General features: G+C 32.6%; 1 protein-coding gene across 2 annotated transcripts; it reads right to left on the bottom strand.

The window, feature by feature from the left end:
* Positions 1 to 1,816: 1,816 nt before the first annotated feature.
* On the bottom strand, positions 1,817 to 18,782 carry LOC117904799 (protein MICRORCHIDIA 7). 2 transcript variants are annotated; one of them, XM_034817562.1, is made up of 20 exons: positions 18,152 to 18,782; positions 13,887 to 13,961; positions 13,747 to 13,781; positions 13,579 to 13,657; positions 12,769 to 12,861; positions 12,577 to 12,661; positions 11,880 to 11,955; positions 10,196 to 10,324; positions 9,635 to 9,733; positions 9,408 to 9,509; positions 6,364 to 6,525; positions 6,182 to 6,277; positions 5,333 to 5,384; positions 5,140 to 5,251; positions 4,939 to 5,009; positions 4,402 to 4,805; positions 3,274 to 3,350; positions 3,082 to 3,169; positions 2,408 to 2,530; positions 1,817 to 2,324 (listed from the first exon to the last, which is right to left on the bottom strand). In XM_034817562.1, exons 1-20 carry the CDS (start codon positions 18,603 to 18,605, stop codon positions 2,235 to 2,237), a joined length of 2,502 nt encoding a protein of 833 aa, XP_034673453.1. In that variant the 5' UTR covers positions 18,606 to 18,782; the 3' UTR covers positions 1,817 to 2,234. The 2 variants fall into 2 exon arrangements, with proteins under 2 accessions (XP_034673453.1, XP_034673454.1); XM_034817563.1 differs by having other exon boundaries at positions 18,161 to 18,782.
* Between the last annotated feature and the right edge of the window lie 6,275 nt (positions 18,783 to 25,057).

The raw sequence follows: 25,057 nt of genomic DNA, 5'->3' as shown, positions 1-25,057 counted from the left end.
TGTTTGAACAAATATTTTTATTATTCGGGTTGAACTTGGGTTAAGTTTTCTCAATTCAAACTCAATTTAAATTGGACTCAGGTTAAAGTACAAACAATTCGAGCCTAACTTGAGTCAAATTTAAAATTTTTATTATTTTATATGATAATATTCATTTTTTTATATTTTAAATAAAAAATATAAAATTATAATTATATCATATATTTTTATTTTAAAATTTTTATTATTTAAATTATGGTATAAGTATATAGAAAAAAAGTTTTTTAAAAATTATTATGCATGGATCTTGAATCATGTAATTCCATCAATCTAATTTGATCAATCCAAGATTGATCTGAGTTTTAAAAAATAAGATTGAGTTGGGATTAAATTGAGCGGTTAGAGGTTCAATTGAGTTGATTATTTCTTAATTCGGGTTATGGTTGAGTTAACCATCAGACCAACCCACTTAAATTATAACCCAAATTGTTTTTATTTTTTTAAAACATTGAAGAAAAAAAAAGAAGATAAAAATGAAAAGAAAATAAAAATAATAAAATTTTCCTTGTTTCATTGCCCAATTTTTTTTTTTTTGAATAAGGTACTTTTTCACACACTTTCTCCTCTCTTACGTGAAAAATTGAGAAAAATATTTTAGTAATTTATCATTTTGTAGTGCTTTGTTTCCCTTATCCTTTTCATGTACTCGAGTATTGCAGAATCATTTTCCCAGCGCCCAAGGAAAAAAGTTGTAGAAATTTGGCTCTCTTGTAGGCGCCTTTAGCTATGTTTCGTAAGAGTTGTGTTTCAGTTGAGGAGAAAAAATAAAAAAGTTTTAGTGTTTAAAAAAAAAAATGGGACATTTGATAAATTGTTTTTAAATTTTCTTAAAGGAAAAAGAAAAAGACAAAAGGAAAAATTTGTTTAGATAAACAAATTTAGTTACTTTTAAAATACTTTTTAATTTTGATTTTATCAAAAAAATTAAATTTATAAAATATTAATTAAATCTAATTAAAGTTTTATATAAATTAAAAAATATTTTTTTAATTATAAAAAAATTAAAATGAATAGATTTTAATAAAAGTAAATAGTAATATTATGCATCTTTATAAAACCATAAATTTTAAAAATGAATAATGATAATATTTTAAAAATAAATAAATAAATTTTAATTTTTTTATGGATGCATCTAATACCCAAATACAAACCGATTATTCGGGATTAATTTTTATAATTACTATTATACATCTTTATAAAACCATAAAATTTTAAAATGGATAATAATAATATTTTAAAAATAATAGTGATTAATAATATTTTATTTAAAATGAATTAGGAAAAATAAAGTTTATTTTTTTTAATATATAAATAAGTCAACCATCACGTGTGATGCACACATATACCAATTATGGTCTAGTGGTGATGGAATTATTTTTTATAATTCCAAATTATTTTTTAGAAGTTAATAGTTTTATTAATAAATCCATCATATTAAGATTTATTTAATTTGGATTTTTTCTAATGATTTTTTTTTTTAAAAAAAAATTATGAATTTAAGATTCTATTTGTTTGAAAAATTTAGAAAATTATGTTTTCAAGATTACAAAAAAACACAAAATCATTAATTTTTTTGCAGTTAAATTTATTTTCCTAGAGAAATTTTAAAAAATATAGATATGCATAAAAAAAAAAATTAAACAAAAAAAGAAAAAGAAAAAAACATATATTTCAAAGAAAAATATATTTGAAGGTTACAGCCAGCTTGGTGGGGGAGAAAATTAACCATTTGCGCCTTCTTCATTTGTGAATTTTTTACAGTGGGTTTTCACAGAAATAAAAGAATGAAATGAACCTTTGTATTCACACCAACAAAAGAAGCAGCTAAGCACTAGTTTAGTTACAGATCAACGTAAATAACAAATTATGCATATATATACTGCAGTATGCATCATTCTGATTCAAAATTTGGCATCAGACCCAACCCCCCAAAAAAAGACAAGATCAAAAACTTTTCCTTTCAATCCATTTTCCTAAATATATTAACAGGGAGTAAGCAGTTGGGGGAAGGCACCATACCAAAAGCTAGGTTAGTAAACCATTTAAAGAATGATGCTGCTGCTGCTTTCCTAAATTCTGCACCCATACTAAAATCCATATGTTAGAGAAGCCAAAAACACGCCTGATATGAGGGAAACCATGACCATGGACAATATCCAGGAACAGTTTAGAAGTCTCTCTTGCAGATGAAGCCTTTAGCGACGTTCTGATTTGCCGTTAGGGGTCTTCATCTTCTCCAGCACCCTCACCCTCTCAAGCAACTCTTGGATGGTATTAGATGCTTCCTGTAATGATGATTCTCCAAGTTGATAAAAATTTCAACTTCAAAATCAGAGAGAAAATGACAAAGATTCAGCAAGAAGCTAACCCTTAATTTCTTTCTCAGGTTTTCCTCCTCTATGTCTCGTCGGTCCCTCTCCTCTGAGAATATATCAATTAGACTGTCCTGCTCTTTGTTCATGTCCTCAATTTTCTGTCTTGCCTCCTGGAGCTGATTGATGGCAGGCAGGGATTTCAGAAAAATTAGGAGACAAAGACAATATATATGAAAAAATGGAATGATGACTTGTAGTTCACTACTTACTTCAAACCGAAATCTAGATGAATTTTTTTTGGTCAAATAGCACATAAAAAATATACAAAGAGGAAGGGAAAAAAAAGAGGAAAAATTGAACATTAAAATCATTCAATCAGCCATGGGAAGGAAATGTGGCTGTAATAGTATGTTTTTTAAGGGAATTTGACAGCTCTGATATAGGTGGGGTTCATACAAGATCATTTAATCCCAAAAATCAAGTGGCTCTCACATATATATCATATCAGATGCAGAAACTGAGGAATTAAAACTATACCAGTTCAATATTGCCAAGGATATATTTGTAGGTAACGACAATTAATACAAGTGAATAGATGTTGTATTAGTCATTCATCAACATCAAACAGATCAATCCATGTTGCCAAAAAACTGTTTCCTCAGGTTTCAGCAAGGCTATTGAAGACCAGCAATGATAATGCAAGAACAAGAAGTAACAACACACTCACCTCGGTTTCAAGTAATTTACACTTCTCTCTTTCTTTCTCCAAATCACCCTGCCAGGCAACTACTGTATCACCCTCCTTTCTCTTTAATCTGCACAAACAAAAATAAAGGAAAAGGAAATTAAAGATAATGATTTACTAGTACCAGCATGAAGTGAAGCACAATACATGTGTCTCATGGGAAGAATAACCCACCTTTCCTTTAGCTCACGATTTTCTTCTCTCAACTGTTCTAATGCAAGGGAATTGGAGTTTCCATTAACATCATCTCCCTGCCATTTGAAAGAATGCCATTTATTAAATAATGTTCCATTGAACAATCACACAAACCATGGAAAATTAGGCCTTGTTTGGTAACTGTTTTTTAAAACATTTCTGAAAAAATAGTATTTAAGAACAGTTTTTGAAAATTGTTTTATGATGTTTTGTAGAACAAAAGTCTGTTTGGGAATCTAAAATTGTTTTTAACATGTTTTTAATATTTTTAAATATGTTTTAAAAATAATTTTATATCCATAGCTTTATTTTTAATTATTATATATGTTTATATAATTATTCTTTAAAACAACTTAAAACAATTAAAAGTTCTCTGAAAACAATTTTCTGTTTTCTGAGAATAGAAAACAAAAAGAAAACAGTTTCTTATTGCCAAACATGTTTTTCAGTTATGTATAATTTGAGGAAGAATTCAGTCAATAGCAGGCAAGTGTTTCAAACAAATAACATAAAATAGGGTTTCATGCCTTAGCAGCCAAATGCTAGAGTAACTATAAATCAGGTGTAGACCTAGCATTCATCTTGTTTTCAAAACTATTTCTGTTCTTTTTTGTTTTTTTGTTTCTTTTGGTGTGTTTATGCATAGGGGTGTGTGGATTTGAATTGATTCAACCACCCTTTTTTCCTTGTGATACGATACAGACCTTCAAATGATTGTAAAATCCCAAATAATCCACTACTCTACACAGAATACATTGGATGTTTACAATGCTAAAGAAACAGCTCATTAAAAAAAAATAAAAAAAAATTTCCCCTCTAATGTCAAGGAGGTTGAAATAATAGATTGATGGCTGGCACCATCCTTTTCTCCATGTTGACAATGTCCTGTATTGGGGGTATAACCTCTGTGCATTTTCCCCTCTCAAGGTTGGGAACCTATTGTATCCTAACAAATTTCACACACACCACCAAGCTGATGTTTTAGGCTTTAGCATGTAAAAATCCAGTTCTAAAATTAGGTGATGGAATGTCAATGCATGGTTGCTTTCAACAAACTAATGCAAAACAGGAGCTTTTGAATGGAGAAAGACAGCAGCGAGAAATGACCTTTGACTGTGAACGTGTAGAGATTTGATGCCCGTCTTTTCCAAAAGAATTATTAGCATGTGATGCCTTATGAACTCTACCATTTGCTTCTCTCGCAGGTAGAACAGCTGGCACATCATCATCATCAACATCCTCTGCAGAAGGTGATGATGGCACCAAAGAACTTTGCTCTTTTCTAGGTCTTGTGGGCATATGTGTTCTCTTTTCCTGCTTACTGGATGCATGTCCATTTCCATGACTCTGGTAAACTGTTTCTGGAGTTCTTTCCAATTCTCTCCCTCCCTGCTTATGATTTGAGTGTGAAGCACGCTTGTCTAAATTTGAAAGTGGAGTCTTGCCACTTGAGGCACCAACCTTCTTTTTAGGTTGTGAAGATGTTTGGGGAAGATAATCAGGAGATGTTTCTACAAAATTTGGATACGTTAGTAAGAGATGGCAAGATGACTTAGAAGTTCTCTCAATCAGTGGACATAACATTTGGTTCAACAAGAAACAAAAATTTACGTGTATAAAAACTGTTGGGATCCAACCAAATACCTCTAGCAGATTCATTGATTAATTTCTTGTTACGCCGAGGAGCATAGCCAATTTTATGACAATATGTGGTCCTGAATAAGACAGTGAATAACAATTATCAACAATTAACCTTGAAAAACCCAACATCAGACACTGTTAAAGCCACCAATTTAGCCCAACAGTTAAGTGGTAATAGCCTTAACAGAGATGAGAAGAACAAACCAGTATGTCTTTTGCATTTGTAGCAATCGTGTCTCAAGCCTTGAAAGAACTATTGTACGCTCAAACCCCTGCTTATCATGAGCTGGTTCAACAAAATTAGCCTCCAATACGCCTGCATTAGAAATGAAATACATCAGAAGGTGAACTCAAGTCATTTAATATACGCTAAGGAATGTCAAAGCAGAAACAAGACCTATTACTCCTCGGCCATCACTTCCTGCAGCATTCCAAAGCCTCCAAAAGGGCTGTCAAAACAACAATACTTTCATCAATAATGAAACTTCTTTTTCTGCAATCTTCAAAACCTTAATTTTATCACTCTTGCTAATTGGTCAAATGTTTTTATTATAGTTTTGAATGGCACAATGACCTCCAGGAGCTGTAGCACCCATGAGCAGCCCCAGGCCCCAGGTGCAAGCCTTGGTGAATTCACACACAACTTAACATACATATGCAATTTGACATGCAATTATATAGAAAAATAACTTCACATTTGAACATGCACTGATGTAACTACAGAAAAAAGCATGCAAACATTTATTACTAGAAATGGGTAATAATTTTTCTTCAACATGAGGTACATTAAACAAAAGTAATTGATTTTTCTTTTCACAAAGAACATTCAGCATTATGTAGATGTTAGCAATATACTACCAAGGGAGAAATTTCAGAGAAGAATTTAAAGGAAAAACGCCGCAAAGATATTTCAGATAAGAAACTTCCTGAGAACTTTTGGAAATGAAATGACTCGATTTTCCTTCTAAAGAAAGAAGGTTTCAGGCATATCTTTAGTGTATATTGGCATTCGTAACTCAAAGCGGGCATCTTGAGTTATTTTTGGTGCATGATTCAAGGCCTCATTCGCCATAGCTGTTAATTAGTTTGCAACTATGGTTTTGGCATATTTCTTTATTAAACCAGTACTTAGAATTATAGATAGGAAGCTACTTCTAACAAGCATCTTAGAGAAAAGAACAAGGAGATAGTTCAATGAATGAGATCATGCAGTATCAGTTTTTCATTTAAATGGAAAAAAGCAGACCTTAATAAGTCGATTCTTGTGATAGACATTAAATCCTTGAACATCAATATGGTGCTTTGCATCCTTCACGAATCCAATAGTCACAACAGCAACCATCTAATAACACAGTGGCTACTGATAATCAGAAAATAGTGCGAAGAGGGAGGTATCTCAAACCAGACATAAGTTTTAACAAGTATTACATTCAAATCCTTAGGGACCCCATCAGCACTAGGTTGTGGTCGGTATGTAACCTCCTGTGTCATCATCATATCATTTACTACATTGTGGTGCTCAACATCTTTCCCACGAAGAATAATTCTGAAGCCAGGTGGAAGTCTAAGATACAAAATTGATGCATAACTCTGCAGATTGAAATAAAACAATTAGAGAACAAAATGAGATATAATACAAGCAAATGCCTGAGAAACAAGCAATCGTCCCTCATCACCTAAAAGGGGAAAAAAAGGTTCTGCAGCTTCATGATAAATAGTAATTCATGGGTTACAACTTTCTTTTTTTGATAGGTAAATTTTTGTCCTCACTGGGACTTGAACTTGGTACCAAACACAAATCCTCTCTTTACTTTTAGACCAGAATTCATGAGTTAAACCTTTACTCAGTTAAGGGTGGAAAATTTCAATTTGGTATATAACAATGCAGTGGGAAACAAACAAATATATATATATATATATATATATATATATATATTAGGAGTCACCAAAAGAGCAACCCAAAGTATAGTGGTAAACAAAAATATTGCTTAATTTCATTTTCAGCATCCTCACAAGATTGGGTTTGGGCCAGGAACAGATATAAACATCCTGCACTAGATCACCCCAATATATGCCAGAGAATCCAAATAAAAAAGAAAATAACTACAAAAACAAGAGATGTAGGAACAAGATTGGGTTTGGGCCAGGAACAGATGTAAACATCCTGCACTAGACCACCCCAATATATGCCAGAGAATCTTATAGTTGACAAAGAAAAAAGAAAATAACTACAAAAATAAGAGACATAGGAACAAGATTGAGTTTGGGCCAGGAACAGATGTAAACAGCCTGCACTAGAGCACCCCGATGTATTCCATATTTTATTTATTAGTCTTATTTCTTTAAATAATTAAAAAATAGCCCAATATACACACCATTAAGTGGGATCTTCCTGAACCTAATCCCCTCTTTGTTCCCTCAAATCTCTCCAACCACCAAATCTTATCTTCCATCAAAGCTTTTCTTTGTTCTTTTTTTCTTTCTGATCTTATCTTCCCATAGAATCTCATCTTTCCCCAAAGTTTTTATTTTCTTCTCATATTTCTTTCTCCTTCCTGCTACAATGGCTGCTGCTGCTGTGTCAATGTTTCCTTCCCATGATGACTGCTGTAGCCTCACATCATCCCACATAGCTGCACCATTACTGAACAAGGAGTCCCCTTAACCACTCTCTCCACTACCCTCTACCCATCTGTCTCAAGTTTTGTCCATAACAGTACATCATCTCTCAAACTCCATTCCCAAATTATACATTATCTGTTACTAAGAGTCTTTTTGGTTGTTCAGCATAAAAAATTTCGAATAATTTTAACTATATTTCTTTTGATTGTTGAAGAGTATTGGATTGTCATTTGGTTGTTGAGAATGCACAGTGGGAGAAGTAGGGTGTGGCAGGCGGGTTCTTTGGATTATTCATTCCTGGGCATGATACATGACCACTCTGGCCCAGTTTGAGCCAAGGATGGGCTGGACTGTTATTCTATAGGGGCAGTGTTGGGAGAGGTATCATATCCAGCACTCACTCCACTGACATCCCTAAGGGCATTCATAACTTCAAAAAGGACTGTATAAGGTGCACAAAAAACCATAACCAAGGAAAAAATAGCTAATCAATAAGGTGAAATGCCAAAAGAGGAAATACCATCCAGGAAAAAAAAAAAGCGAAATCACCAAATTCTCAAAAGACTAAAAACAATTAATAGAAAAATGTTATCATTTAGTTGCAAGTATGGGATTCTAAGACCTAAGGGAATGAAAATATGTACCATTGTGCCAGTTATAAGAATAATGTGCTCTAATGAGGGGTAATACTAATTACTAACAGGAATGATAAGCTAGGACTTCACCAAGACAACTGTAACAGGAGAAGCTTATGGGAATTGCTACTGTAGCTCCCACAAGAGCATAAATTTCTGTTAAATTGCCCCATTGATATAACTGGGTAACCAGTTAGCACATAATCCAACCCCACCCCCCACACACTCAAAATAGGAACATTATGGTGGATCATTGACTCATCGATTAACTACAAACACTTGCAGCCAAGATCTCTTCTATAGGTTACAACCAAAGATCTATCAGCAAATAATCTTACCAAAGTTGCTTGAAAACAATTGTTTTTTTATAGGTAAGGAAAAGGGTCTATTAAAAAAGAGACGCCACCAGAGCGACTCAAGGTATACAATACCTATATACCCACCACCAAAACGGCCAAAACAGTAAAAGGAAACAATCACCCAAACGGGTCAAAAAACAACCTTAACTAGAACCCAACCAATCAACAAAACTAACTAAAATTAAAGGGCGATCAACTATAAACAACTTTGTCTCTGACCAAAGGGAAAACAATTATTGAGATCTTATGCATCTCAGATGTGACTAATGGCTGTAATCCATATCTTATTTTACATATATAAAATTGCCCTTTCGCTATTGTAATAAGCCCTATCCTGCTTGTTGGGAGTCTGCAACATGAATCCTGTTCACCATTCAGGATCTCCATGTTAATAATTGTTCAAGTAATGATTTTACAAGGATTTTCAACCTAAACCACCTGTTCTTCTCCAGCTTGGAAGCTGTTGAAGAGAATAAGGAACTAAATACAAGTCAGGCAGGATTTAATGATAATTAAGAATGTCCAAGCAGTAACTTCTGCAGCTAGTTACGGTTTACTCCTTTTTCATTCTTTCTTCTTTCCACTCCATCTTTGTTCTCTATTATCCAATCTACCTAAGAAAATTCCTTCTTTCCTTTGCTACATAATTTAAACAAATGTTCAAATTAGTCCTAGATGGCCATAAGGCACCGTAAGATTATTATTGAGAGCTATAAACAAAAATCAAATAGATGTCAGAAAGCAATGTCAATTATTATAGGAGGCTGACAACTCAAAATTGATCCAGTCATCGATCTTTTATCACAAAACAGAAGATCTCATCATCTCTATCATGCAAACTAATGGCATTCTTTACCCTTAATGAATGTCGGTAAGTCAAAAAGTGCCTGGAGTTTGGAAACTGTTTTGCCATTTGGATATTCTTCTCATCTCGGTTGACACCTCTAATTTGAATATCCTGCAGCATTATATATCAAACCAAATTAATCTTAAAGATAGAATTCTGTGGAGAATCTCATTTAAGAACAATGAAACAGGAAAGCAAGGAAACTGGTTTAAAAATTGGAGTTGTTGGAGACTTACTTTGGGATCAGTGTCAAAATCAAGCTCCAACTGCCCAGGGTCATCCTCCCAAAGGTTGTATATGATTATACGTGTACCATGTTCTTTTATAAAATTGAACTACATAGCAACAAAAGAAATACTCAAGACATGCTATGGAGTAATGCACAAGAGTATAAATCATGTTTTTTTTTTTGATGGGTATGAGAGAATAAATCATGTATAACCAAAAAAGAGAAGTGCAGAACAAAAAGAAAGGAAGAGAAACATGTGACATAATATTAAGTTACAATATATGTTCTTATCAATTCTACACACCATTAGATAAGGGATTTATAAACATGTGACATAATATTAAGTTACAATATATGTTCTTATCAATTCTACACACCATTAGATAAGGGATTTATAAACATGTTGAAGTGATTAATTTAAACATTAAAAAAAAAAATGAAAACTTCATGTTTCCTATTTAACATATGATGCAAAAGAGGTAATATGCATGATGCAAAAGAGGAATATAGATGAAAAATGCATATCATATGAGATATCTGTTTCCACATAAGAAGAATGGAGACTAACCTGTCGAAGAAGATCCAATTCACTTGAAAATGGAGACCACTGCATTATTGTTTCCACGTTCTTATTCCAATCACTGGCAGATGATCTTATCATCTTGTTCCATTCCCGCCCTCCTTTCTCATAGTCAATCTTCCCGTTTCAATCCACACAATAACAATAATTAGAAGCACCTAATTAGAAGTAACTTACCAGCATAAAAAAAAAAAAAAACGCATGAACCACATTCCAGTGTTATTAAAAAACGAAGTTAGTTGACAAGCATGAGCAAGGTACTGAACTATGGTGGCTGTAGTGCATCATTCAACATCACTCAACCACCTATAGTTGCAGTCAAGACACATAAGTAACAGTTTGAGACTACAGTATTCCTCCAAATATAAGACCTTGGTTTTTCAGGATCCATAGAACCAAATAAGGTGGGGAATGTTAAGCAAACAAGCAATGCAGAAATTTAGTGAACAACATAGATCATAATAATTCAAATACTTGATGACAAATAAGACGGTTTTTAATAATGCAACCCTAAAAGTGACTGCAATGCAACATGTTGAAAAATGTTTTTATAAAGAAGGTTAGTTACAGAGCAAATCCTAGAAGTGAAATGTCTATTCTATGCCAAGATGCAACAAGAAGCAAGTAGGCCTGGCCTTTTCCACTGTCAATAATGCTTGGTAAATGAATCAGATCAAAAGACAAAAGGCCCAAAAAATAAAATACTGGTCATCCGGAGGGAAGATGAGAATAGTTCTCCTGACTTCAAATGCTCCACCTGTATCTTCCATACTAGTCCTAAATAGGTAAGATCCAGTTCTTTTCCCTCCTTCATAGAAAGAAGGAACCCAAAAGGTCTATGCACTCACCTTTACAAATATAGGAATTTATCAACCAAAACCTGGTATTAGAACGGGATAACTCACATGAGTTTTGCAAGGGAAAAACCTGCACAGGCAGAGGCAGAGGCAGAGGCACCTTGTGCCCAGGAGGGACCAATGCCCCCCCTGAAATTTTGGAAAAAAATATATAGGAGAAGGGATTTGATCCCTTGACCTATGATTTTGAGTAAAAATTGTTAGTTATCATTAGGCTATACTAACATTGTATGTCCCCCACCACCCCTCCCTCCCCACACCCAACCACCCCACCCCTGAAATAAATTTCATATCATGCCCTCCCCAAGCTTCCTTTCTAGCTCTGCCACTGTGCACAGGCTTGTTTAATCCAGATTGGACAAGGTTATTGAAATGGGTTAAAAATTTTCAAACCCTTTATAAAATAAATAATAAAAGATTAGTGTAGTGAACATGTGTGCCCAACCCATAACCAACACCACTCCTCTCCCCTCCCCGTCAAAACAACAACTTCCCCCAAGCCACTTAAGAAGGAGCAGTAGCCATCATGTAGCAATTTTGAAAGTATGGATGAATTAATTGAAGTTCTAATTAATGTGGAAAAAATTCAACAAAACAATGTAAATGTAATGTTCAATATTGTGACCCATGAATAAATGATACAGCAGGCCTGTAAAATGAATCAAGTATTTTCACACATTTAGCACAAATACTGCCCAACTGTAAAACAAATCAACACATTAAAATGCTGTCAATTTCACACATCAAAGATGTACATTGTAAACTGCACACAAAAGATGAGTCATGTCCAAAGATATAGAAATATGCATTATTACCATGGGAACTACAATATCTTCCTTCCCTGTGCTCCTCAAAAATGTGTAAGACAGCAATCCAATGCTCTGTGTGGGGCTAAAAGAAAACATCAAATGACTTAATTAATTTTAATGAAAGATTCACAAATCACATAAAAGTAGTCATATCAAAAAATATAAAATAAAATAAAATTAAAGAGAAAACAGAAACTAAAAAATCAGATAGAGAAATATGTAGATAAAAAGATTAGAACATTATTGAATTAAGTAGAGTCTTTTTTTTTCTTTTTTTTTTTTAAAAAATCTCTGTGAATCTGGCAAAAGAGAATTTCATCACTGATCATGACATTTAATACAATGAATTTCCAACTTTTTTAAAAGTTTAGTCTAACTCATTCATGGAACCATCTACCTAATTTAATAGGAAACGGATATATGTGGCATGCATGTGTATGTGTTGGGGCCCTAGAAAGTTTTGCAAGCAATTCATTCCGTATGCCTCCTTGAAGCAAGCTACAGGAGGTAGTGTAAGGTTTTGCCAAGTTGACTACAGTATTAAAAATTCAAACTAAGTACAGAAACAAAGAAAATTCTCCATAAGAACAAAATATCTTCCAAAAGTAGACAATTTTATCATGGTTAATCAACCAAGCTAATGAAAAAACAATACTTTAACAATGTAATGCAAATGTAATACAAATGAAAAAAAAAAAAAAACCTTTTTCCATCCTTTCCACAACAACGTGAGAACACAATAACATCTGCTCCAAGCCTCATGGTACTCGTCTTAAAACCATTTCCATCTGATAAAAAAATATACACAGAAAAAAAAAAAAAAAAAAACCACAAATTATATGCCATGGTTCCTTAAAAAAGGGCCATCTTTTGCTAATAAGACTTGGTGACTTACATTGACCAATGGTGTTTGCTATTTTGCTTTTTGCAGAATACCCAAGAGACATGCATTGTCGCATTTTCTCTGGATCCATCCCACCTCCATTATCTACAGATGGAATTCAAAATTCAACCATAATAACAACAAATTTAGAAAGACATTGAACTTAATGCCCACCACATACATACATAGAAATTTAGAGGACTAACAACAAATAAAATCACACACAGCACATGGTCTTCAGAAATATCAACAAAGAACAGAACCAGGTTTAAAGAGTAGAAGAAATGTTCTCTACCCTCAGAAGAAAAAAGAAAAATCTATCCACTTCTAAGTTTTAGACTTCAGTCCAATACGACAGGACACTTATTAACTTAGATTCATAAATTAAAGAACCATTTGTACAATCAGATATAAGCAATCTGCAAATCCAAGAGAAAAGAACTCTTAAAAAATCTCAATTTGATTATGGTTATAATAAATAATACATTCAATTTTCCAAGCTTAATGATGAAATAGAGTATTTAACTCCATAAAGCAACGGCAGTTCCTATAAATATTTTATTCCAATTCTCTTAGAAATTCTATTTTGGACCTCCAAAAAGCATGAACTTGTGTAGGGCTTTTGAGCGCAAAACTACACCCACAAAACACACCCAGGATATGCAAAACCCATCATAATTTTAAGACCAATAATTAAAACAGAAAAATATGGCATGCAAGGAGATGTTATAATTTTAAGACCAACAGGAGAGGGTATTGCTTCTGGAGCATGGGTATAACTCATTATCTTAACTGAAACACACACATACAAGCATCAAATACCTTCAATCAGCAACATTCTGTTCCCATCTTTCTTATTTTCAAGCATATCTACATTAACATATGTGGCTCCGTTGCAGATCTGACATCAAACAAATAATTTAGTCAAAATGAGAAAACGAAAAGTACACACCTGACATTGCTTAAAAAGAAAAAAAAAATGCAAAATACCTCATCCAGTGAATTGTCCAAAAGCTCTGCAAAAGCTGCAAAGTTCCATAGCCATTAGAAGCAGATTCCACAGAAGGAGAACACAGAATCATGGATATGCAGGTAAGGTCAAAATTTTAGCTTAGATTGAGCAAGTTTACCTCCAAGAGCCCATTTATGACTGGTGGCATTGGAGTGTAGGAACTTGGGGTGAACCCTGACATGATCCAAGCCACCTACAGATATGAAAGAAATATGGTATAGCAGTTGATCCTTGCTCTTGAAAGTATATCAATGAAGATATCAAAACCTCAGAATGTATGCTATGAGAACCAAATTGTATTCACGTCACAAAATGATAGGCTCAGACCTATTGATAGAAATGGCCTTGAAATGTCATTCACACCAGTGCAAGGGAAAGGAAAAAGAAAAACATAGAAGATGAGGGAACCATGGCTAGGGGTGTCAACAATTTTTTTTTAAACAGTTATCTGTGATTCCATATTCTAATGCTACTCGTTGTAGATGAATCTACAGAACATTTATATTGGATGGTTTTACCTTCTTGTGAGGCAGAAAGGTCTAATATAGATTTTTCCTTATTGTGATGCCTGAGATAGGTGATCAAAACCGATTTAAGGACACTTCAATGATTTTGATTTTGTTGCAAGATAATGTAAGCAAACAATGGAAAAGTGGGGGCTGTTGGAGGTCCTAACATTTCTAGAATACAGCATATGTTCAACATATGTAGGGGTCCTATAAAATGATATTCTTATGATATTTGTGGCAGTGAACAATTTCACCCTTGTTTCTTTTTCTTAATAAGTGTAAATGTATTATAATAAAAAGAAGTATACACGATGTATACAAAGGCACCAAAAAACCGAAAACAGCACGGGAATACAACAAACATCAGCTGTGCCCTACAAAGAACCTATCCAGTCCACAAACTCTAACAATGATAAAGATCCGTCTCCAATATGCATTCTTACCCACTCCCAAAACAGACAAGAAAGAACTCTTAATTGTAATTTCACCCTTGTTTCTACATCACTTTTAGTCCTCATAATTATGCAAACTGACAAAGGCAATATCAAGACAATAAGACCTACTTTGCTTGGGCATAAAGCAAAGATCTAAGCGATAAAAGGCAATAAAAAATGTATACACACACACACATACAGAGACACATATCATCCCTTGTTCCTTCTTTCAGAACACTTTGTGTCTCCCATGCCTATGTGTGTGTGTGTTATGCTCCCCACCATAGTTAAACAATATTAAACATCATAATCACAAGCATTTTGACAATAACAAGAATATTACAAAACAATTAGTACTATCAAACTTTTCATACCTTAAGTATTCTTGAGGAACCTCACACATTAATTCAATAATTTTCAAAGGCTTACTTAAGTTCTATCAAATTAAAAACCTCTAGACTCTTTGCTCTAAAAAACCTACAGTTTCTATTTTAAAACGCTTTCTAAGTCTTTAAATCATAAGGAACATGACAAATAAATAATAAAAATATTAAAATTAGTACTATCAAATTTTCATACCTTAAGGCTTAAGCACTCTTGAGGAACCTCACACATTAATTGAATAATTTTAAAAGGCTTACTTAAGCTCTATTGAATTAAAAACCTCTACCCGCACTACTCCTTTAAAAGACCTACAGTTTCTATCTTAAAAGGCTTACCAACTTCGTCAAATCAAAAGGAACCTCACACATTAATTAAATACTTTTACATAGGTCTTCTACATAAGGAAACTATTTCCTTCCATTTTTTTTAAACGCACTACTTCCAAATGAGGAAAAGAAAAAGAAAAAACGACAATGCCTACTTTTAACACTTTACTAAGTTTTCCAAAACCTATGAATCCCATGTGTTAATTAAATACTTTTCAGCAGCTTTCCTACTCAATCTTGTGAGAACCAAACCAGCTCTTGAAAAAGGTAGAAGGATTTGGTTGGACAACAGCAGCATGGAAGAGGCTACAAACCATTAATAAGGTATTCTTGCTTAGCAACTAGCAGCCTGTCAAAAAAATAGTTTAGTAACTAGCAAATAAGTGTGCCCATTTATTTGTGCAATGGACTCCCATGCATTAGCAACCACTGAATAACATCAACTCTGAAGAAAGAGGTCAGGAATTCAATACAACCACAAGTCAAGCACAGCACTGCTTATTGTGAGTGGGCTAGTAGGCTAAGGTCATTATTGTTCTCCCATGATGTGAGTTGGGTTCTCCTTAAAGCAATCAAGGAGCAGTTGCTTTCATAGCACCATATCTTTTATGAAAAAAATATGTAAAACTTTGTGGAGGATGCTTCCTTTATGCATATTTTGGTGTGTCTACAAAGGACTTTTGAAAGCCTTGAACAATCAGAGTTGTTGTTCAAAGACCAATTCCTCAAAACTTATTTCATTTGGTTGAATGGAGAAGGAAAAGAAGGTCTTGATCAGTGTTATCAAAGGTGATCGCCTGGGTTGCCTAGGCCATCGGGCCAGGTAGGGTAGATAATAGCTGCCTTTTGAAAACTTAGACAAGGCGACTTCAAAGAGGCAACGCCTAGGCAATCGACTTGGGATAAGGCACAAGGCATAGAGGCCCGCCTTTGACCATGAATTAAGATTAAACATACTTAGATTATAATTTCATTCAATCTAACATTGAATTAAACAAAGTATAAGATAAAATATTATATTATCAATTATAGAGATAATAAGATGGAGGGTTATCAATCTAGTCTTGATGGAAGTAATGACAATTTTAATTTCAATAATGACTATAATGATGATGCCTAAAGCTTCTCTAGAATGTTCAATCTCTTATTTTGTTTTTTATTTTGCTTTTTAAATGTTTGAAAAATTAGAATATATATTTAGATAGGATGAATATCTTTAAACAATATAATGTTTTTTATAATATGGGGTATACTATTTAACACTTTCTATAATTATTACTATTTTGTTAATTTTATAAGACATCGTAAGTGATGAAAAATTAATAGTGTTGATTATTGAAGACAACACTTATATTGGTTGAATATTGAATAGGTAAATATATGCATATTTTTTATCGCCTTACTATAGTTAGGTTATCGCCTTGTTTTTCGCCTTTTGCTAAAAGGAGTCTTACCGCCTTGATATCGCCTTTTGCTTTTGACAACACTGGTCTTGATCCTCTTATTTTTTAATTCATTAATTGATTGATTACTTGGTTATATGGTAGGCCATGTTCTAGTTATCTAGTGGTGAGCTTTGTATACTCCTAGTGTACCCTTTTTTACTAGGTGCTCCTATCTATTATATTCTATTTACCAATTAGCCAAAAAAGAAAAAGCAAAATAACACAAACCAAATGATGATATACCCAAGTGGACGAAAAATGTAAGCAAAATATCATGCCGAACCAGCATCCACCCCCCTCCAATCTCCCTAGAACACCAGTTGTTCGATGGGGGAAGAGCATCCTAGTGACAGGTTCTGGCTTAAGCTAACAAATTTCAGTAATTTTGTGAAGATGCCACTTGTGGGTTTTGAAAAGGAGATCATCTCCTTTTTGAGGAAGATGGAGGTGAGGAGTGGGTGTTATGTGGGATAAAGAGTTTGTAATAGTAATGCCTAGAAGTGGTGAAAAAAGTATGGGATAAAGACTTTTCATGGAAACAAATGTAGCATTACACTTCATTATTTTCTAAAGACTTTTCAAGGAAGCAAATGTAACATTAGACTTCATTATTTTCTTTTCTTCTGCTTATTGATATCATGTTGTAATTAAAATATTTTTTAAAAAAATAACTCAGCATCCGTTTCCAGAGGGAGATAGGAATCTAGAATGCTTGGTTAATTACAAAATTTCCCCTATACTAGGTTAGTGTAGGAGGAGGAGCAGTGGGGGTCCAGCTCAATCTGCGAGATAAAGCTAAAATTCTTCTGCAAAGTTTCAAGGGGAAGTCTGTGGGAACAGTGAAGGCAAAAGAATTGACTAGAGGCATGTTGGATTCCTAGGTCTTTAGAGCTTCGATTTTGTTTGAGTGGTGGTTTGTTGCTCTTTCCTTTTGCTTGCCTTTCTGCAGTGTTTGTATTTGGTGCGCCTTTTACATGCGATTTTAATATAATTGCTTTTTATATGCCTTTTGGTTGCCGAGAAAATTTAGAAAATAAAATAAAATTTTAATAACATACTTTTCTTTGTTTAACTGATCCTTAGGACCCAAGAAAACAAAAACCTTCCCTGAATTGAACCTAATACGATTATTTGGCTTCTTTCATACTAGTTCTTCATCTCTGGAAACCAAAACAACATAAAACTGAAAACACAAAATTGAATTTTTATTGCATCTCTTCAGTTTCATCAGCAAGCAAAGACATGATTAAAACACCATCACAATCAAGAGAAACAATGAACATACACGAATTACCAGCGGATGAATCGAAATCGCCACCCGGAGCTCCTTCATACTCTCCAGCTTTCCAAAATAGCTTGCAGCTTTGCTCAACCAAATTCCTATTCGCAGTAGATGACCGCTGGGCAACTGCTGTCGGCGAGGTCACCGCCGTCGGCACCAGCGCCGGCGGTTCCTCGGGCGGCAGAGGATCAAGAAATCCGAGCGGCAAAACAATTCCTAATCCATCCAACTTCTTCTTTTTCGACAGAACTCCTTCGAGACCGCTAGAAACCCTAAATCTCTTGCGACCGGAAACGGTTGCGTCATTATCGTCGGAATCGGAGGAGTCGCTGGAATCGGACGAATCGCTGCTACTGAGTTCAATCAGAGGAACCGATTTCGAAACGTCGTCGTTTCGATTTGGCTGCAAAGCTTGCGCAAATTCTACGATTTCTTGCTTCACCCGAGCATCCTCCATGGATGAAACGCAAGAGTTTAGTACGAAGGACGCGAGTGCACGTAACGGCCAATGTGGCTTCAAAAACCAACCGTAAGGTGAGCCGGAGGAATCGTCACCGTTGGATCGTGGAAATCTCGGGATTAGCTCCCCGGGTTAACAAAGCTTTGTACAGAGTAGTTGCCGAGGAGGAGAGGCCGATTGCGCACGTCCTCTCTTGGATTATATATAGGGTTTAGCCGAAGCCAAAAGGGCGCCATTTGACGCACAACAATGGAGCGTGTACAACAAATGCCCTTCTTTTAGGTCCACGTTAATATTATGGAAAAATTCATCACATATTTTTATCCAAAATTACAATTTTATATTGTATAGATTAAAAAAAAAATTATTTCTTCCAGAATTACAATTCCTATGTAAATATTATATGAAACAACTCATACATTATTTGAATGTGAAAATGTGGAAAACAATTTTCTTTTATTTTAATTATTTTCATAAATATTTTTGTAAAAATATTCATTTCATATTTATCTCAATTATTGGTAAAACAAATCTTGAATTATATGGATTCACCCGTCTAACTTATTTCATTTAATATTGGAAAAATATTTAATTTTTGATCGCATATTATGATATATATTGAGCTTATTCAAATAGAAAAGTGATAAATTAAACTCAAAAATTTATTATTAATAATAATTGAGAAAATATAGGGAGCTTACTATTTATTATTTCTAATATATAATTTAAGAGATGTTTTATCATTGTTGTGAATTTAATATGTCCCCATAAAAATTAACTTGTAATTTCTTTGAAAGTAAATATAAATATTTTTAAAGTCAACTCAATTAGGTATTAAAGTATACATCTACACGTTATAAATACACATAATATTATGAATTAAATTAGGGTTAATTTCATTCACCTCTCTTATGGTTTCAATTAAATACATCTGATCTAATTGATTTAAAATTTCATCCAATACCTTCTATATCATTGTCGTTTTTAATTTTCACTTAAAAGAAGGAAGATATTTGATAAAATTTCAAGCCTACAAGGATGGGATGTATTTGGTCAAAACTTTAGGGAATGTAAATGAAATTAACCATATTCCTAAAATTAGGAAATACTCTTTTTATAATTTTTATCATCTTGATAATTCAATTCCTGTGATTTTTTGGTATATTGAATTATTTTTTGTAAGGAAAATATTCTATTACCTTTTTCTTTAATGCTTACCTTTTTTTAGTATTAGGTCTTATTTGGCAACCATTTCTTATAATAGTTTTTTTATTATAAAATAAAATAAAAAAGCAAAAAGAAAAGGCCTTTAACAACTAAAAAATAGAAAATTGTTTTTTGTTCTTAAAAGTAGAAAATAAGATGTTTTCAAAAAACATATTTTCAACTATTTTTGAATTAAAAAAAATTAATTATATAAATATGGACAAGGATTAAAAATAAAACATTTACATATAAATGTTATTTTAAAAACATATATAAATAGGTTAAAAATATTTCAAGTTACCAAACATATTTTTATTCTATAAAACATAAAAAAGTAATCTTTAAAAATTGATCTCGAAAATTATTTTCAAGAACCAGACTTTACTTTCATTGTTTTTAAAAAGTAGATTCGCCATAGGCCCATAACAAATATAGTAGGCTTTTACACATTTGGTATTTTTTTCTTTTTTGTCCTTTCCTTTTCATCTTTTTCTCGTAACTTTTCGTCTGTATGTATATATATGAGCATTTTTGGAAAGTATAGAATTGAAAAAATAACAAAAAAGTGGATTAACTGCTAATCTAAACATCATTTTAACAAGTTTTACATTAAGTACCAATAAGTTTTTTTTTTCTGTCTAGAGACATGATTTAATTCCATCTGTGTTTTTTTTAATGCATTGAATAATATTGGTAAGGAAATCGCTTTATAAATAGTAAAAACTTGGTTGATTTGGTAATTTTGCTCGCTTTGTTTTTTAATGATTATTTTGGATACTTTTAATGAGCCAACCTCCACTTAGTATGGAAGGAGTCATATAAGAAAGTATCCACCACCTTTGTCATTAACTATATGGAAGGAGTGACATGAGAAAGTATCCCCAAAGGTATATGGAAGGTGTGATATGAGAAAGTATCCACCACCGTCCATTCATATTTTGTCATCTCGTTTAGAATTTATTGATAGTAAAAATAAATAAAATGGTGGGTGTTTGTTACTCTAGGTTTCCTCTAAATATGATTTTGATGATGACAAAAGGTTGAATAACTAATAGTATTGAGAAATAATTATACAAACATGTGAAATAATTAAATATAAAACATCAGTTATAAAAATTATTTTAAAAATATTAAAAATTGGTTAAAAATATTTTAGGTTTTTAAATAAACTTTTATTTTACAAAAATCAAATAACAGTTTTAAAAAATAATTATCAAACAGACCCTTAATTTAAAGAATCTTAAAAGAGTTTAAAACAAATAAGGATGATAAAAAGCTTATGAAAATCTTGTATATTTGAAAAAATTTTAGGAACAAAAATGTAAGGTTCAACTTGGTGCATTAGGGACTCAAATTCATTTCATGCACTTTATGTTATATTTATTCAATCATAATTTGATTAAATTAAGTTTGTACTTTTATAAATTGGGGTGGAAATCTTTTTAAATGAAAAAACCAAGCTTAAAATCTTCAAAATCATCTTAGAAGGATTTTCAAATTTTGTTGGAGATACATGGTTGGTTGTTTTCTCCTTGTTCTAAGTCAAAGAACCAAACTTGCATGTTTATTATTATTATTATCTTTTAGAATTTAAGGGAATTGATCGACTGTCAAATGCGATCTATCAAAGTGGCTTTGGAGGCCTAAAGAGGCGTCTTAGGTAGTGGCCACCTGTTGAGCCACTTAATGTGACCTATCAACCACTTTTTGATGGTGAGTGATTGCTGAAGTCCTTAAAAGAGCTACCACGAATTAGCTAAAAAAAATGATAAGGTAGTTAAGTATAATAAGTGAGAAAAAAATCATACCTTTATCCTAAGTCATTAGCGAATTGGCAAACTTTGTCTTAATCTAAAATTGGTTTTTTTATTTTCATTAGACTGTTACATATACTTTTGAAGTCTCTTAAAAATTCTTCAAAATACCATGATATTTTTTTTTTTAGGTCATTAACATATTCTTCATTTTTTTTTCCAAATATAATAAAGGCAATTGCTCTTTAAGAGAAGTTTATACATCATATATCGTGTTAATACCATGTTGAAAACACTTTCTTTTATAGTTTCAATAACTAATAGAGTCTGTGGACCTGTGTTTTTCACGTGTGTTTTTTATTTATTTGGTGAAAAACATGATTTTTAGAAAATACTTAGAGTCCTCGTTATTTTTGTTTTATTTTTAAATGAAACAAAATAAGAAAGAAAATTTTAACTTTGACTCCTTATTTGAAAAAAAACAGTCTGTGGAAAATCAAAGTCAAGTCCAAGGGTTAAGTTACCTATCGAGAAGGTATAATAAATGACTATAACACCCCTCTAGGTCCCTATTGGGGGTCAGGTTCCAATTTTCAAAAAAATTTCAAAACTTCGATTTTCAAATTTAATTTTCAAAACTCCGGTTTTTTTTTTAAATAATTTTAATTTCACTCCGGTTTTCAAATAATTTTAAGTCATTTCTTTTCTTCTTCCTCCCTTAGGGTTTTAAGTCATAAAAAAAATATTGTTTTTAATAAACTTGCCATTTTCTATTGGGAATGCATTTTCACAAAATTTCTTTGATTTTAAAAATAATTTTTTTTTCCAATTTTCTCGATTTTTAATAAGCATGAATAAATTTTTCATAATTCCAAAATAATGAAATTTATGGGATTAATTCATGCAAAATCAAATGGGCTTTGGTGGGGCTCAACATCCATGATATTTTCCTTAAAAATGATTTGATTGAAGTGCATAATTGTCATTGAGGATTTCTTACTATGTTTTGTGACACATGCGATATATTTTGTATTTATTATTGTGCACTGATCTCGTTTCATTATAGCGTACTATTACTTGCTGCTAAGGTACGATCTCACTCTCACTTTGCTTATTCTCATGCATGATTCGTTTTATTATTTGATCATTTCATTGGTATCTATTGATTTCCTTATTGTTAGCCCAAGGGTTCTTCTAATCATGTTTTGATGATAACAAATCATGGTTAAGTTACTAATTTGTTTGAATTATAAAGAATTTCAAGTATTAATTTGGAAATTCATCAAAGGGCTTAATGGATGCAAGATCAAGACTTTTGGAAGACCTTTAATCATAGGAAACATATGTAAGATGAATGCATGGGTGCACTTAGGATTTACATATCATTTCATGCATTTTTGAAAAACTCGGTTTATGCTTTAAAGTTACATTTCCATCAAAATTCGAGATCTATCAATTAAACCTTAGGTAAAAAAAGTTTCAAAATTGGCATATTAATTTACCTAAATATCTTGCCTAAGTGTTAGAAGAGAAAATAATAAAAAAAGATAGGTTTTTGGGCAAAAAATAGTGAATCGGTTGAGGCACTAGCCAAACTGGCTCAACCGGCCAAGGTACCAGTCGACCAATTCCCTCTTCCCAATCGAGGTCCGATCGAGAGGTGCAAAAAACACTCTCTCTCTTTCAATAGCCTTTCATTCCCGATCGAAGGATTTGCCTTTGCGGTCGAGGTCCAATCGAGGGTAACGGTCACCTATTAAGCATTAAATGTTCCAACGACTAGTGAATCGGTTGACCCCCATTTCAATCGATTGAGGTTGTTTTTTGGTTTTTTGGCTCATGAGATTAGAAACCTATAAACAAAAAGTTCCACTTCATTTATGAGTAAGAGAATACCTGCATTTATTTGTTTACTCACTTGTTCTTGCCTTAAAAGCTCTCATTATTTTCTTGGTGCATTAAATCTCCATTTGCATACTCTTTAGTGTACCTTTGTGATTCATCTTAGCCTTGAGTTGTATTTGAGCAATTGTTGAGCTAGATTGAGAGACTTAAACTTGTTATTTGAGTGATAAAGCCTTCAAGTGAGTTGAGACTTGAAAAGATCAACTCACTTGAAAAGATTGTGTAAGAGTCCATTTGAGTCGAAATCTAAGTGTAAAGGTGATTAGAAACTAGGTTGAAACTTCAAGTTAGTGAAACCTTCACTCTGTTAGGAGCTTGAGGAGAGTGGATGTAGGCAAGAAAGTGTTGAACCACTATAAAACCTGAATTTGATTTCTCTAACCTTATATCTTTTTATTTACTCCTCTTGTGCTTAAATTTGTAATGTTTTAAATATTTTTTTTTAATCCCAATTTATCCTCCCTCCTCTCCCCTCTTGGGTGTTTTCTCTTTTAAGATTAGCTTTTATTTTCTCACTTATCAATTGTCACACTTGTTTTACCTTATTTAGTAAAAACCCGTTTCTAAGGACTTAGAGGGGTGTTACGGTCATTTACCGTACCTTCCTAATAGGTAACTTGACCCCTAGACTCGACTTTGGTTTTCCATAGACTATTTTTTCCAAATAAGAAGTCACACTTAGGATTTTCTTTCTTATTTTGTTTTCCCTTAAAAATAAAACAAAAATAAGTGACGACTCAAAATCTTTTTCAAAAATCATATTTTTCATCAAATAAATAAAAAGTAAGTCTTGCTGTTAAGTGCGAACGCACTTGAAAAACGCAGGTCCACAAGCCTCGTCTCCTAACTTTGATACTATGAAAAGTTTGATAATTTTGGTAGTGAAAGTATTGCATTTTATTATTTCTTTTTAGAAGTTTATATAAAAATGTATTGTGAATTATATAAAGAAAAGAATAATAAATCCTAAAATTAAGAAAAATAAGTATTATTTTTCTTGATTTAAGAAAAATAAATGCTATTTTTCTTGATTTATGAAAAATAAATACTATTTTTCTTGATTTATGAAAAATAAATACTATTTTTCTTCATTCATGAAAAATAATATTACTCCACCTATGAATGACTTCTTAATAATTTGCTAGTTATTGTTTAAGGCACCTTTGACCAACCAATGATGGCCTTGGCATAAAGGTTTATGTATCGCTTGATAAAACAATATTATCTAGCTAATGACAATCTGACCTAATGCACTTATGCAGTCAAGGTAACCATTAGCCCAACTATGATCAAGGAACCATGGTTAAGTTGATGAAGACTATATAAAGACATCAAAGCCAAAGTAGAAGGCAAACCTATTCATTTCGCACTTACGATCCCCTCTAACTTTTCTCCACATCCTCTACTTAGTACAAAAGCTAAGCCATTAGTTTGAATCGATTCTTTCACGCAACCCTTCTCAACAGATTCCAAGTTAACTTAATTATCAAAGAGTGTAATTGGGGGTTGCCTACTATACAGAAGTTAGTCTTGGTGAAGTTAATTAGTTTGAGCCATCACTATTCAAAAAATCATCTTAATGAA

Source organism: Vitis riparia, chromosome 17, assembly GCF_004353265.1.
Source record: "Vitis riparia cultivar Riparia Gloire de Montpellier isolate 1030 chromosome 17, EGFV_Vit.rip_1.0, whole genome shotgun sequence".
In the NCBI taxonomy this organism is placed as follows: domain Eukaryota; kingdom Viridiplantae; phylum Streptophyta; class Magnoliopsida; order Vitales; family Vitaceae; genus Vitis; species Vitis riparia.
Note: the sequence above shows the minus strand (reverse complement) of the source record. Positions and strands in the feature narration are given on the sequence as shown.

Excerpts from the sequence above, each read along its gene's own strand:
- LOC117904799 (XM_034817562.1), bottom strand. The coding sequence starts at position 18,605 with ATGGAGGATGCTCGGGTGAAGCAAGAAATCGTAGAATTTGCGCAAGCT. Across the intron at positions 4,806-4,938 it reads AATCAATGAATCTGCTAGAG|AAACATCTCCTGATTATCTT; the intron begins GTATTTGGTTGG and ends CAAATTTTGTAG. Across the intron at positions 2,325-2,407 it reads ACCTGAGAAAGAAATTAAGG|GAAGCATCTAATACCATCCA; the intron begins GTTAGCTTCTTG and ends TCATCATTACAG.